This window comes from Chiloscyllium plagiosum, chromosome 26 (genome assembly GCF_004010195.1).
Source record: "Chiloscyllium plagiosum isolate BGI_BamShark_2017 chromosome 26, ASM401019v2, whole genome shotgun sequence".
NCBI lineage: Eukaryota > Metazoa > Chordata > Chondrichthyes > Orectolobiformes > Hemiscylliidae > Chiloscyllium > Chiloscyllium plagiosum.
In genome coordinates this window covers 32,323,181-32,338,611 of record NC_057735.1, presented here as the reverse complement: position 1 = coordinate 32,338,611, position 15,431 = coordinate 32,323,181, and the positions used below count along the sequence as shown (strand labels likewise).

General features: G+C 38.7%; 1 protein-coding gene across 1 annotated transcript in view; it reads left to right on the top strand.

Annotated features, from left to right (window-relative positions):
* LOC122562942 (troponin T, cardiac muscle-like) overlaps positions 1 to 4,548 on the top strand; it is a 35,115-nt gene extending 30,567 nt beyond the window's left edge. The window contains exons 11-14 of the mRNA XM_043716244.1: positions 1,222 to 1,334; positions 1,620 to 1,710; positions 2,706 to 2,746; positions 3,759 to 4,548. Of these exons, the coding sequence (XP_043572179.1) occupies positions 1,222 to 1,334; positions 1,620 to 1,710; positions 2,706 to 2,746; positions 3,759 to 3,801 (288 nt within the window). The 3' untranslated portion in view covers positions 3,802 to 4,548. The remainder of the gene's footprint in view (positions 1 to 1,221; positions 1,335 to 1,619; positions 1,711 to 2,705; positions 2,747 to 3,758) is intronic.
* Positions 4,549 to 15,431: the final 10,883 nt, after the last annotated feature.

Genomic DNA, 15,431 nt, shown 5'->3' with positions numbered 1-15,431 from the left:
GGTTTGTAAAAAATGTCAGTGTCAAGTCGGTCGTCATTAATGGAGATGGAGAGGTCCAGGAAGGGGAGGGAGGTGTCAGAGATGGTCCAGGTAAATTTAAGGTCAGGGTGGAATGTGTTGGTGAAGTTGATGAATTGCTCAACCTCCTCGCGGGAGCATGAGGTGGCGCCAGTGCAGTCATCAATATAGCGGAGGAAGAGGTGGGGAGTGGTGCCAGTGTAATTACGGAAGATTAACTGCTCTACATCGCCAACAAAGAGACAGGCATAGCTGGGATCATACGTTTGCCCATGGCTACCCCTTTGGTCTGGAGGAAGTGGGAAGGTTCAAAGGAGAAATTGTTAAGGGTGAGGACCAGTTCAGCCAAACGAATGAGAGTGTCGGTGGAAGGGTACTGTTGGGGATGTATGGAGAGGAAAAAACGGAGGGCTTGGAGGCCCTGGTCATGGTAGATGGAGGTGTAGAGGGATTGGATATCCATGGTGAAGGTGGGGCGTTAAGGGCCGGGGAAACAGAAGTGTTGGAGGAGGTGGAGGGCGTGGGTGGTGTCTCATCTTATATAGTTTTAGGAAAACCTCCCTACTTTTAAACTTGAGTCCCTCTGAATATTCCCTCTTTGCCTTCCCTATTACCTCTGGAACTTGTATGGTAGGTTATTGTGATTTATGCATGAGGAGCCCCCAAAACACTGTCTGCTGTAGTTTTCCATAGTCTTTCCCCATTCAAGTAACATTCAGTTCCTTTGTTCTCCCTGCCAAATGCACAGCCTTGCATTCCATCTGGCAAGTCTTTGCCCACTGACATAACCTGTCTAAGTCCTTCTGCAGACACATGCATTTATCCTCAACACTTGCCTTCCCATTTATTTTTGTGTAATCTGTGAACTTGCTGATTGTACAATCACGTTCTTCATTCAGGTTATTAATATATTATTTGTACAATATGTATGCATTTTATTAGCATGAGTCATTTACATATAGTTGTCTGTTGAAGCATTAAACTAAATTACTGATAAATTATTCAGAATTGTTGAAAAGTCAACTATTTTTTGGAAAGTCCTTCACTCCTTCAATTTTATTCTCCCAACAAATACTTTTTAATTGAAAATATTTTCTTAGTCTCAGAAAAACTAGAATGCCATTTTGCGAGTGACATTCCAATTTGATTAAAACAACAATGAATTATAGGATTAAGTCAAACTAATCACTTTCCTTCCATCAGATTGAAAGTCGCCGAGGAGGGAAAAGACAAACAGAGAGAGAAAAGAAGAAGAAAATCCTGGCAGAGAGACGCAAATCTTTAGATATTGATGATCTGAATGAAGGTGAACTGAAGTAAGGATGAATTTGCTTTGTTGTTTCTTTGTACATCTGTTTCCTTGAGTCTGTTTGAGAAATATTGTAGTCTTAAATTGTTATTCTAGTTTTGCACTGATTTGCTTCATAGTGTCACCAGGATTCCAATAGGAAAACAGAGGAATTCATAACATTTTAGGCACATACAACAGAGTTCATCTGCTTTTTATGTCATTGCTAACTTAGAATTTTCAGAAAGGACTCCAGTCAAAATTGGAATAATATTTCAAGCATTCTGCGATGTTTATTTTACTGTGTGAACAGGGAGAAAGGCAAGGAGCTGTGGAAGTGGCTGTACCAACTGGAAGCAGAAAAATTTGACTTACAGGAGAAAATGAAACAACAGAAATATGAGGTACGTAGAAGTGTGAATATTTTTGCTAGATTGAAATTTTACATATTTTTAACCAACTATGTACATTCAGTTTGCTTTTTGACAAATACATCACAGTGTTGCACCCAAAGCTAGAAAGTGAACCACTTTTTCGCGAACCAGTTACATCCTGTGCATCAATGTGACTTAACTCCAGAATTTTCTATTAACTCCAGAAAATCTTTAAAGTGTAAGAGGAGATGTAAACACATGCACTATGAAAAGATTATGAAATAGAGGTTATTTATTCCGCTGGCAAGGAATCTTGGAGATGTTGATCAAACTGTGAACCTACAACCCTCCATTTTGATGATAATTGGTTCTGAAAACAGTCAAGCAGTAATAATATTATACTGATCACCCTTGAAATTATGTCAAAAATAGCTATGGATGATGCTGAATCAGTTTTGTTTTTAAGAAAGTAGCCTTTTGCAATCAAAACTTCAAAGGACAAAATATTTATGTGTATTCACATCTACTCTTAAAAATTGTAAGTTGTATACTGTGGGGAAAATGGGCTTTAATCTTGCACTGAGTTCCAATGGTCCGCTGTTCCCAACATTGAAATAGTTGACCCTTCCCTTTATGTAGCTATAATATTTAAGCTGTTCTGAAGCACTAGATCTTACCCCAACCCTGAACTGATCTCTAAAGACTCATAATACTGGGTGTTTCAATTGAATATGGCAATGAACTAGAAAAAAGAGTACAGTGGTTCAGAGTTAAGTGAATACACCCTCTTAAGTATACCTAAGTGGAAATACCACAACAGAAGAATGTAGATTTCATTGACAAAATACTTTCTATGCTATATATTTCATTTCAATTAATGTTCATTGGAGATGATTAAAAATAACAAAGTGCTACAGGAATTAGAACAGCAACATTCATTGAACGAAGTTGTTTTTTCTCACTCGTGGGATTTCTCACTTATTTGACCTGTTTAAGTATTTCTTGAACTTCTTATTGTCTTTCAGATTAATGTACTTCGAAACCGAGTCAATGATCATCAGAAGGTGTAAGTTTTGAACACTCAATGTCACATTTATGATGTTAGCATGATCAATACCACTCCATACTGGACCATTCAAATCACAGTTTAGTGTTCTGTAAAAGCTGTTTTGTTTTTTTTAACCTGTTCCATCATAATGTTCCAAGTTAAGGCATTGTGTAATGTGGAGGGAAAATGAGGGGTGTTGATGCACTCATGGATCTGATGTGTTGTCCTTGTAGATGGTGCAAGCTGTGGGGTTGAATGATATGGTCTAAAAAGCTGTGGCAAGTTGCTGTAGTGCATCTTCTTGATGGTACACACAGCCACCACAGTGCATCGGTGATATAAGTGGTGACTGTTGAAGGTGTTAGATGTGTGCGCAGTCAAGTGGATTGTTTTCTCCTGGATGATGTCAAGCTTCTTATATGTTATTGGAACTGTTCTCATCAGGGCAAGTGGAGACTATTTCAACTCACTTTTGACTTGTTAACATGAATTTGAATTTAAATTCCACTAAGTGCAGTGATGGGATTTAAACTCATGTCCCCAAGGGTTTCTGAATTACTATTCCAGTGATAATATGATAATATCACTACCTCCTCCATCAATTAGCAATAATTGATTGACAATTGCCAAGACCATTATTATCTGATTTTGTTCTATAAATTCTGATTTCTTAAATCAACCCATACTGAAATAATCTCTTAGATTATTATTTTATTATAATTCTCCCCATTTTCATCACATGTAATACTTGTTATTCTCTTAGGTTCTCTTTAACCTCTTGCTAAATAATTAATTGTGACACGCATACCTAGATTTGAAAAGCAAAGACCCATTTATGGAGAACTTGGACAAATACATGAAGGTCAAAGAAATAGAAAAATAAGCTGATAAAGTAGATGGAATCAAGTGAGAGGAGACTATTATGGAGCATAATTATCAGCTTAAAAGACTTGTTTCTTTCTTGCAAATTCTATGTAATGTGAGGTTGAAAAAAACTGCAATAACTCGTCGCTATTTTTCCCCCTTTTAGCTCAAAGCGTGGCAAGGGGAAAGTTTCAGGTCGTTGGAAATGAGGGAAGTATGGAATCACGTCTGATATTTGGCAGAAGCATTTGTCAAATGATCCCGTAATCTCAATTGCAACTGTTCTACTACTCTCAGTCAACTCCTATCATGTCCTGTCTAATTCTTCTCCTTTAGTTTCTTTGAAAGAACATTCTAATTTGACTACTGTAGTTATCATGTCATTCAATGTTTTAGTATCTATGATGACAAAACCCTTGTTATATTTTAAGTATTTCATTTTTTTGTGGTTCAAAGTGGTCAATGTTTTGCATAATACTTGTTTCTTTGTCATGAATGAAATCTGACCATTTATTTAAATAGTAATGAGGGCAGAAAGCAAATCACTGCAAACCACAGTTAAGCTTTTTTTATTTGCTGATGGGCAAATTATTTCAGGATGACTGTTTTCCGCTCGACTATCAAGTGGATAAAGCTGATGACTTGAGGCACTTGAACATTTCCAACTAATTTGTAGAGAATGTTTCATGAAAATGCCTAATTATTTTATTTCTGAGCTAATGTTTCTCCAGAAAAGAAACTGCAAAATTGCAGAGACAGTGAAGATTTGAGCCTTGTTCGTTCTCTGAATTCTAGTTTATGATGACTTAGCATATGTATTGAACCAAAATCCCAAATGTTGGAGGCATAACAATGCACAGTTGAAACAGTGAGCATTTTGAATTTCAAGAGAATATTCATGAGCCAAAACCGCTGTTTGAGTTTTAATGTGTAAAATAATTGCCGTGAACAAAAGTCACTGTTAATCACATAATATGATGAACATCTGCACAAAGTCAAATGAATTATGTGCATGTGTTTATTAATATGTCCAATTCTAGCTTCTTTAATTATGGCAAATGCTCTTAATTGGCTCACAGTTACCGAAAATGAGCTCGAGCTGATTTATGATGCAACTTTGTTACTGATATCCTAGCTGTGAAATAGAATTTTTGATGTTTGCCGTATATGAGTATTATCTATTAGATTCAGTTCATAGCTATTTAAGAATGTTTAAGTTACCTTTCCATTGTATCATTAAAGCTGCAATAGAGAAATGGTTAATTATTAACATTTCTTTGTTTTATTTTCATGAAATCCCAGTCTGAATGCACTAAGTTTCTCCTTACAGAATACCTGTTTGATTAGGTCTATTTAATACATCAACATGCCTGTCAAGTTAAATCCACTGAAAATGCAATTATCCCTGGTATCAACGGAAATATATGTCCAACTGTGGAACACAATACTTCCAAATAGCTTGTTTCCTTATACAACTTAATAAATACTACTTAGTGTACAGGTCTGAGGAGACCACAAACATAGTTGCATTTAATGCACTGGTCTTGTAATAAAACAAAATGCCTGTGGTGCATACTAGATTACTGTGATGTGTAATCACATTTTCCTTTTTTTTTCCAAATCTGCATATTCATAACCTAAACTTGGTTAAAATATAAACCGTGCGAAACATTTGTTCTTGCATCACACACTTAAGGCTGCCATCTCATTAGCACTGCACCATGCACTGTGACAGATTAGACTGGCAGTCTTCTGCTTTTGGTCTCCTTCTCATCTTGAAGAGAAGCATCATATTAAAAGGTTTTCTAATCGGTTAGAATCTTCCCAGAATCCAGTGAGCTCTGGAATATTTTGACCAATGCTTCCTTGATCTCAGTAGCCATTTTCTTTAAAATCTCTTGGATTCATGCCATCAGGTCTTTGCAATTTTTCTGACATTAGTCCTATTAATGAACTATTAAACAGAAAAGAGGCTTCAAAAGTCAGATCACAGCTTTGTTGACAGTGGTGCCCGCATTACACATTAAAGTGGAAGGGGTGATGGGACAAAGGTAATCGCCAAGATTGCAATTGAGGAAACTGCTGACAACAGCTAGATATTTTAATGTAAGTTAATAAATTGTTTCTGGTCCTGATGCTTTTACTGCCATATCCCATCATGCACCATCAACTTTTATTCCTGCTCAGATACTACCATTTCTGCCATCTTCCTCTACTCTAATTCTCTTCTATTCATGTATGGTAAGAAAAAGAGTTGCTAAAGTAAGTGTGTGACCCTTGGAGGATGCAAGTTGAGAATTAATATTGGAGAACAGGGAAATGGCAGATAGTTAAACCAATATATTACACTAGTCTTCACAATAGAGGCCACAAACATCCCAATGATAACAGAAGCAAGGTGCTCCTGGAAGAAAGATTTTATAACAGACTCTATTGTGAGGAGCAAAATATTCATAAAATTAATGGGACTAATGTCAGAAAAATTGAAGGACCTGATGGCCTTCATCCAAGAGATTTAAAGGAAATGGCTACTGAGATCGAGGAGGCATTGGTCAAAATATTCCAGAACTCACTGGATTCTGGGAAGATTCCAAACAATTTGAAAACCTTTTAATGTGATGCTTCTCTTCAAGATGAGAAGGAAACCAATAGCAGAAGACTGCCAAACTGGTTTGCCACTAGGGTAATACTGGAGTTTGATATTAAGGGAAAGAAAAAATAAGATATTTAAAAAACGCTCAACACAATTTATTATAAGCAACATGATTTTTTGAAAGGGAAACTATGTTTGACAAATTTGCTGAAGTTCTTTGAGGATCTAACAAACAGAATTGAGAAAGGGGAACCAGTAGATATATTTGGATTTCCGGAAAGCATTTGATAAGGTGTTACATAAAAGGTTATTGCACAAGATAGGAGCTCATGGTATTGGTAGCAATGAACTAGTATTAATTGAGACAAAAACAGAATTTGCCAGAAGAGCTCTGCAGGTCTGGCAGCATCTGTGAGGAGAAATCAAACTTTGATTAAAACAGTTGAAATCAAACACTACTACTGGAGTACCAAGAGGATCAGTCCCAGAGTTTCAAATTACATAATACGTACCGCCTGCTTCAAGTTATTCATATAGATAATGTATCCACATTAGTTGACAATACAAAAATAGGTGGAAGGACATTTAGCAATGAGGACATAAGGAACAGGATGTCGGTGAGGCTACACCTGAAATATTGTGTATGGTTTTGGTCAAATATTTAAGGAAGTTTAGACTGGCATTGGGGGCCATTCAAAAGATACTCATGAAGCTGGCTCCTGAGATGAAAGGGTTGGAGGAATTTCTTCCCTCAGAAAGCAATAAATGTCTATTAAGCATACCCTGGAGAGTTGTGGACAGATCACTAAGCATTTAAAAAGGTAGATGGATAGTTGAAAATTTGGGGATTTGAAGATTGTGATGAGCTGATTCCAAAGAGGATTTGAGAATGGGACTTGTCCTTTCCATAGGATGGAGAATTTCAAGATCAAGGGGCACAGTTTTAAGGTGAGAGGAGCGAGATTTTAAAAAAGACATGAGGGGGCAAGTGTTTTACAAAAAAAGAGTGGTAAGCGTGAGAAATGGACTTCCTGAAGAACTGATAGATGCAGGTGAAATTACAATGCTAAAGAGACATTTGGATAGGTATGTCAATAGGAAAGATTAGAAGGGATGCGTGCCAGGAGCAGGCAAGTGATACTAGTTGGACATGGACTAGTTGGACTGTGTTGTATGACTCCGTGAAACCTTGGACAGATCGTACATGATTTTGCTACATTCCAGAGCAGGCTTTATGGGTGCTGAATGGTCTATTTCAATTTCTTATGTGCCTATAATCCTGTTGCTGACCCAAATCTCCAATTATCTTCAAGATCTAATTTCAAAGCCATTGTCTAATGTTCCTCTGGTGACATTTCACACAATATAGCTTAAATATAATCTAGTTGAGTGAGGTGTCAGCTTCTCGGTATCCCCCGTTGCCATCAGTATCTATTCAGACTGGTATTTTAGACTGTTATGAAGAATAGATGGGACAATGGGTGAGGTGAGAAGCTGACAGAACCCAACTACAGGGGCATAGACAGTTGCATGGAAAAACAGAATGGGATGATGATTGTGTTTCCTCTAATGTGTGTCATGCATGAAATGGGTGAATAGCTATTGAAGGAAGGTTGTTTATAACAGAGGTGAATTAGTATTGCAAAGTGAAAACAATAGCATCACTGTCTGAGAAGAGATGAGGCATAGACAGAAGCATATCATTCTATGAGGTGGGAGGAGAATGTCAGAGTTGGGAGGCATGGGCAATGTGGCCAGAAGGAGGCTGGTATTGAAGGAAGGCTGTTTGTTGGAGGTGGCTGGATCACGTTTACAGGAGTGGTGGGTGTTCCAGTTGTTGGATCAGGTGTTTGGGTTGGGGAGGGTAAATCTGGGTAAATGATTGGAAATCCATCTTGTGGTGAGTTGGGAGTGGGAGTCTGTTTTACAGATTTCCAGGAGTTAGATCAGATTTAAATCATAGAGTCATAGAGATGTACAGCATGGAAACAGACCCTTCGGTCTAACTCATCCATGCCAACCAGATATCCCAACCTAATCTAGTCCCATTTGCCAGAGCTTGGCCCATAGCCTGTAAAGGCTTCCTATTCAAATACCCATCCAGATGCTTTTTAAAATGTTGCAATTGTACCAGCCTCCACTATTTCTTCTGACATGCACCACCCTCTGCGTTAAAAAGTTGCCCCTTAGATCCCTTTGATATCTTTCCCCTCTCACCTTAAACTTATGCCCTCTAGTTCTGGACTCCCTCACCCCAGGGAAAAGACTTTATCTGTTTATCCTATTCATGCCCCTCATGATTTTATAAACTTCTATAAGGTCACCCCTCAGCCTTTGACGCTCCAGGGAAAATAGCCCCAGCCTTTTCAGCCTTTCCTATAGCTCAAATCCTCCAACCCTGGCAACATCCTTGTAAATTTTTTCTGAACATTTTCAAGTTTCACCACATCCTTCCGATAGGAAGGAGACCAGACTTGCACGCAATATACCAAAAGTGGCCTAACCAACATCCTGTCGAGCTGCAACATGGCCTCCCAACTCCTATACTCAAAGCTCTGACCAATAAAGGAATGCATACCAACACCACCTTCACTATCCTATCTACCTGTGACCCTACTTTCAAGGAGCCTTGAACCTGCACTCCAAGGTCTCTTTGTTCAGCAACACTGTTATGCATTTCAAAAAATCCAGCATTTCCTCCTCTATAATATGGATATTTTTCAAGATGTCACATCTATTTCCCCACATTCTATATCTTCCATGTCCTTTACCACAGTAAACACTGATGCAAAATACTCGTTTAGTATCTCCCCCATCTCCTGCGACTCCACACAAAGGTTGCTTTGCTGATCTTTGAGGGCCCTATTCACTCCCTAATAACCCTTTAATCCTTAATGTATTCGTAAAAACTCTTTGAATTCTCTTTAACCCTATTTGCCAAAGTTATCTCATATCCCCTTTTTGCCCTCCTCTTAAGTATACTCCTACTGCCTTAATACTCTTCTAAGGATTCATTTGATTTCTTCTGTCTATACCTGACATATGCTTCCTTTGTTTCCAAAACCAAACCCTCAATTTCTCTAGTCATCCAGCATTCCCAACACCTACCACCCTTTCCTTTCATCCTAACAGGAATATACTGTCTCTGGATTCTCATTATCTCATTTCTGAAGGCTTCCCATTTTCCAGCCATCCCTTTACCTGCAAATATCTGCCCCCAATCAGATTTTGAAAATTCTTGCCTATTACAATCAAAATTTGCCTTCCTCCAATTTAGAACTTCAACTGTTAGATCTGGCTCTATCCTTTTCCATCACGATTTTAAACCTACTGGAATTATGGTCGCTGGCCCCACAGTGCTCCCCCACTGACACCTCAGTCACCTCTCCTGCCTTATTTCCCAAGAGTAGGTCAAGGTTTTGCACTTTCTCTTGTCAGTCCATCCACATACTGACTCAGAAAATTTTCTTGTACACTCTTAACAAATTCCTCTCCATGTAAATCCTTAACACTATGGCAGTCCCAGTCTATGTTTGGAAAGTTAATCCCCTACCATAACCACCCTATTATTCTTACAGATAACTGAGATCTCCTTACAAATTTGTTTGAAGTCTAACTAACATTTACTGGCCAACTAATCTAGAACCCTCCAAAGTCTCTCTCTGCAATTCAGAATTAGGGACTGTTTTTGAAGGTTCCAAATGGAAGGTAATTACCCTTTGGGACATGAAAATTCCTGGATAATTATTATATAGTGTATCAGACATCTGAGGATTCCCATAATGCATCAGTCAGGGTATATCCGATTTCTGACTGTCTGGAGATTGGGAAATTTGAACCTATGTCCAACTCTATTCTGTGAAGAACCAGAGTTCATAAGACAATAGCCTCCCAACACTAATTGATTTGCTGGTTACTTAAAACCATTCTAAATAAAATCTCTTGGAAATTAACAGGGAACAGTGAAAACTAAACCTGCAACAGTATATGGTAGTGATTATCAAAATTGACTTCACATCTTCAACTATTAGTTCCCTGACCTTTGTGCTTTGAATCAGAGTTACATGCTGTGGTTTATATATATGAACTGTTACCGTTCAAACATTGCCTCCCTGCTGGGAATTCATGATCACTATTTATTCATGTTTAACGGGTTGCACCCTTTGGCTACAGTCTCTGACAATGTTTTCACAAGCAATTGACTTTGTCATTATGACCTGAGGAGAAACAGATACTGGGTTGGAGGCGGGCCTAATTAAGCAAGAACCTGTTGACATCAACTGAATGATATTTTGCTGCAGGGAAAGCCAAATATAAACCTAAGTATAATAAACTTATAAATAACACTGGCAAGTGTTAATTACTACACACGTGAGCACATTCAAATTTGTGGCCTCATTGATTCTGGCAAAATATTCGAAAATGATATTTTTTGATTAAATAAGTGAAAGTCGTGCTTCTTTGTGATGAATTGGAAGAAGAGCTGAGACAGCGATGGTGATTCTACCGCTTACTGACCTCCTGAGGGAGTTCAGGTAAGAACAGGGCAAAACTTGATTGTGTCTAACAGCAGAAAATGCTGCAAACATGCAGCGTAGCAAGCATCATTTTGGGAATGAGAAACTGAGCTATTCTATTGTGTCCAAAACCATTCACCAGCAATATTGCTTTCTTACATTGCCTACATGCAGATGAACATCTACATGCATTCCAGTTAACACTTTCAGACCCTGTTCATTCCTGTGTGCGATTTGACTGCCAATTTGGAACCCAATTCCATTACATCCATTTTCCCTTCAGTATTTTCCTCCTTTTTCTTCTTCACTCTATCCATCCTTAATCTTTTTCTCCTGTTATTAAGAATTTTTAAAAAGACTTTCCTCCTTGCGTTTGCTTTCCCAACCCTCTACTCTAACTGTTAAATTCTCCTCATCTTCCTGCTTTCCTGTCACAATTGTAGAGTGAATTTCCTCTTAAATAAACCTCTCCTTCTCTCTCAGCACACTATTAAGGGCTCATCAAATAACCCAGTGCCTCTCCAATCTCAACTGTTCCTATCCTAATCACTCAGCAATCATCCCAAACAATACAATAACTGGGGACTAATCAACTCCCTGACCAATTTATCCTTCCTTTTGAATCTGTCACGAGCTTAGTTCTCCTCACTCCTCTCTTCATGCTTCCAAAATGGCTATTCATTTGCATAAAAGGAGCCCTTGCAGTCCATGAATGACTTAGAGACAATTGCACCAATATCCTGACCCTGATAGAAAACTGGTTACGGATTGTTGACACCCTCCCTTTATTGAAGCCACCATCCTGGCCATACCTCTCTTTACTTGCCTCACTCAAACTGTCACAATGATCATGCAGCACTTTTCTCTAAATCATGCCTTGGTCTGGCTTTTATTCTCAAGCACATTTACCATTTAAGCAATTTAACTTGTTCCACTCACCTCTCACTCTCATTCTCTCTTGCTCATCCAAGTACTGTGCCAGATTTCCCATTGGGAAGATATCTTTACTGCTTACCTTCCTCAGTTTCCTGAGCACCTTCTCATTCTCAATGATTTGGTCATTCATCATAGTTCTTCATACGTTCTGTCCTCACAGCTCTTCTGCATTCCCTTAATCTTTCCTTCCAAACAAACTTCCAACTCATTCTTAGTTATTTACCTTGCATTTCATATGGTCTTGCTGCCTCTCCAGAATTAGTCAAAGATAAAGTCATCTCTGCTCTTTTTCTTGTAATGTTCCACCCACACTCCCCATTCCCCTCCAAACCTTACATCACTTTGAATCAGTCCCTGGAAAAATCTCTTGCCAATTCATCTACACCCTAGTTGTCTAGCTTTTTATCCTCCATTCACCACACAATGTAAACCACACCCTCACCTTTGGAAGCTTTAGTTCCCCCTTAAAGCCAATACTCTCTCTCTCTCCTCCTAATGTTCCTCCAGTACAGCCCTCATCTCCACTCGCTTAAGAGTGACACACTTAAATTGGAATAGATGTGGTGGACAATTGATGTAGCCATTCACTGCCAGATCTGAGTGGACTGAATAAAATACTATCAGGTTATTGTTGTTATCTGGTAAAACCATTCACTATTCCAAGATCATCCTGTAACAAAAGGGTAAACCCCAGATTTTTTTGTTGACTACAAACTGTTTTTGTTTTACTCTTGTCTCCTCCTCCTTTCTCTCCAACAAATTGTGCAAGGTGGTCATGAATTTCTTTGTCATCATGATTGAGATCATCTAATCAGCTGAAATGAATTAAAAATAATTCAACAGCCTGACCAAACCCAACAGAAGCCCTGCCTGCTCTGGCACTTAGTTTTTGAAGCACTGGTGACTGGCTTGGCAGAATGACCAATGGATACCATCCAAAAGCCATTGCCTATTTGTTGTCTTCTGCCCAAATTGTGATGCACCAAATACACAAATCGACTTCTGGTGGAATTTTGTGCCATTGATAATTTGGAAATCCAGTGACATTGGATTCTGGACCATTTTCTGCCCTTCATCCCAGATTGTGCTGCTGCAAGACACTTTGGCTGCTAGGAATTTCAACATCCTGGTGTTCAGTCTAGATTACAGTTCATCACAGTAAATACAAGCCAGAGGTACAAGATTGGTAGAAGGTAAAATCTAGGCTATGGTAGATGGAAAACAACGAGTAACCTCAGCAAGCAATGCGCTGAGGTAAGGAAATGACCGAGGCACTGTAGACAGATTAACCCAATAACTTTAAGCAAGGACAGTCAACAGGTTCTAAGGGTTTAGAGGCAATGAAGCCTGGTGTGGCTGCCTCCCAGCCTGGTATAGTGGCCTCCCGCTGTGCAGGGGGGGAAGCCCCCTGGCCTGGCATCCTCTGGAGTGATCCCTCAGCCTTGTGATCTTCAAGGTGAAGCCGGTATGGCCTGGAGCCAGGACCCAGGTGCAGACTGGAGTCTAGGTGCCAGCATGGTCTGGCCTGGAAGGCCACTCTTCTGGACTTTTATATCTGTAATGCTGAACATTTCATTTCTCTATTTTCCTCAGATCTTGTAACTATAGGATCTGAATGGAGGTACCTTAGTACCTAAGATGGCGCTGTAAGGGTGACATATAAATGTTTCACTGTACTGATTGAATATATGTGAAAACAAAGCCGAAGTAAATCTAAATAATCACACAGTATCACTCGCACAAAAAGGTCCAGGGTACAGATAAGAGATGGTGCAAATAGATAGCATGGTAAAGTGCACACAAATGTAGAAGTTCCGATAAAATTGGAAGGATGACAGCACAAACTGTAAGGAGAGAGAGGATACAAAACCACACTTTGACTTGCATGAAATAGCTAACTTGGAGATTTTTTTTAATCAATGTTGCATGTAACCATTGTAATGTGAAAATGCATAAATATGTTATTTTGAACTGTGGCTGATTCTGAGGTCTGTCCTGTGTTACGTTGGTGCAAACTTGAATAAAGTTCTCCTTGTTACAATTTATTCAGACTGAAGACTGAATTTGTGCAATTTAGTCACTTTCTATTCTCCAAAACAAACTTAAAGCTACAACCGCCGAACATCAATACTGTGTTGTAGTTTCTGTTGATGTATCATTTACTGTCTAATGTATCTATTTGGCAACTTATAATTTAAGTTACAGTTTAGAAGAGTAGTTATTTGCTGAGGGTGAATACATGAGGCTTTTGATATATCCAGTAGAGGAGTCAAAATTCATTAACATTAGGCATCTGCTCAATTGTAAAGGAAGCATAAATTTCCTGTTCAGCACTCAATATAATTTTGGTAATGAGACTGGCTGAGGACATAGAAAATGAGAAAGACACTAACATCAAAACTATAATCAGGAATAGTACTAATTAATAATGGCAATAATTAAAAACAAAGTATATCTGTTCTGGTGGGAACACATTTCTGTCTTTGTTACGAAATCTGACTAAACACATCGTTTTGTGCAGGTGGAGACGTGATTTGACTTGTATCAGACCAGGAAACAATGGTTCCAAATAACTTCTAATTTAAATCATGCAGTTACTCACTTAAAAACATCAAGAGGGTGTGTTAAAAATGATTTATCTATTATACTCAGGAAAAAAAAGCTTAATGCAGCAGTTTTATAGGATTTATTTATAATTAATTCATGCTTAGGACACCCATGATGATTGGCACAATAGCATTGATTCGTGCCCTGAGGTATCATTATAGCCCTGGGAGAGATGCACAACAGTAACGTTTAACTCTTAAAGGAATAAACATTTTTCCTTACTTCTTTGATCAAACATATTTTCATTTTATTTTTAAAGTGCAAATATGATTTATGAATTATGGCCTTTTTTAATAAACCTGCCTTTATAATCTTTGTTTGAACATGACACTGAATAAACCTTGTTGTGGCCAAGTGAGGAGATGGAAAGGTGAGAGATTATTTAACCCTCCTCACATAGTCATAACAAAATGTGCAATAGTTCTAATCAATGAATCGAAAATGAGGCAAAACATATTTCTAGTATTCATTTTTGCAAATCTTGTCATCTGTTTCCATTACTCATTTTTCATGGAACAGATCACTAAACTAAAACCTCGAGCTTGGGAGGCATTGATCTCCATCAAGTTGAATGGGTTTAGAAAAGATTTACAAGGATGTTGCCAGGGTTGGAGGATTTAAGCTATAGGGGCAGGTTGAATAGGCTGGGGCTGCTTTCCCTGAAGCATCGGAGGCTGAGGGGTGACCTTATCGAGGCTTATAAAATTATGAGGGGCATGGATAGGGTAAAGAGACAAAGTCTCTTCCCTAGGGTGGGGGAGTCCAGAACTAGAGGGCATAGGCTTAGGGTCAGAGGGGAAAGATATAAAAAAGACCTAAGGGCCAACTTTTTCATGCAGAGTGTGGTACTTTTATGGAATGAGCTGCCAGAGGAAGTGGTGGAGGCTAGTATAATTGCAACATTGAAAAGGCATCTGGATGGGTATATGAATAGGAAGAGTTTGGAGGGATATGGGCCAGGTGCTGGAAGGTGGGAGTAGATTGGGCTGGGATATCTGGTCGGCATGGACAAGTTGGACTGAAGGGTCTGTTTCCGTGCTGTACATCTCTGTGCCTCTATGACTCTAAATATAGCTAACCAGGAGACTCCAGTGCTCTTATCTCCTGCTATAGATGTATTGAAAGAGTTACAGTGGTAATCAGTCTGTTTGGCCTGATTATGAGATCATTTCTCACTGTTATCAGA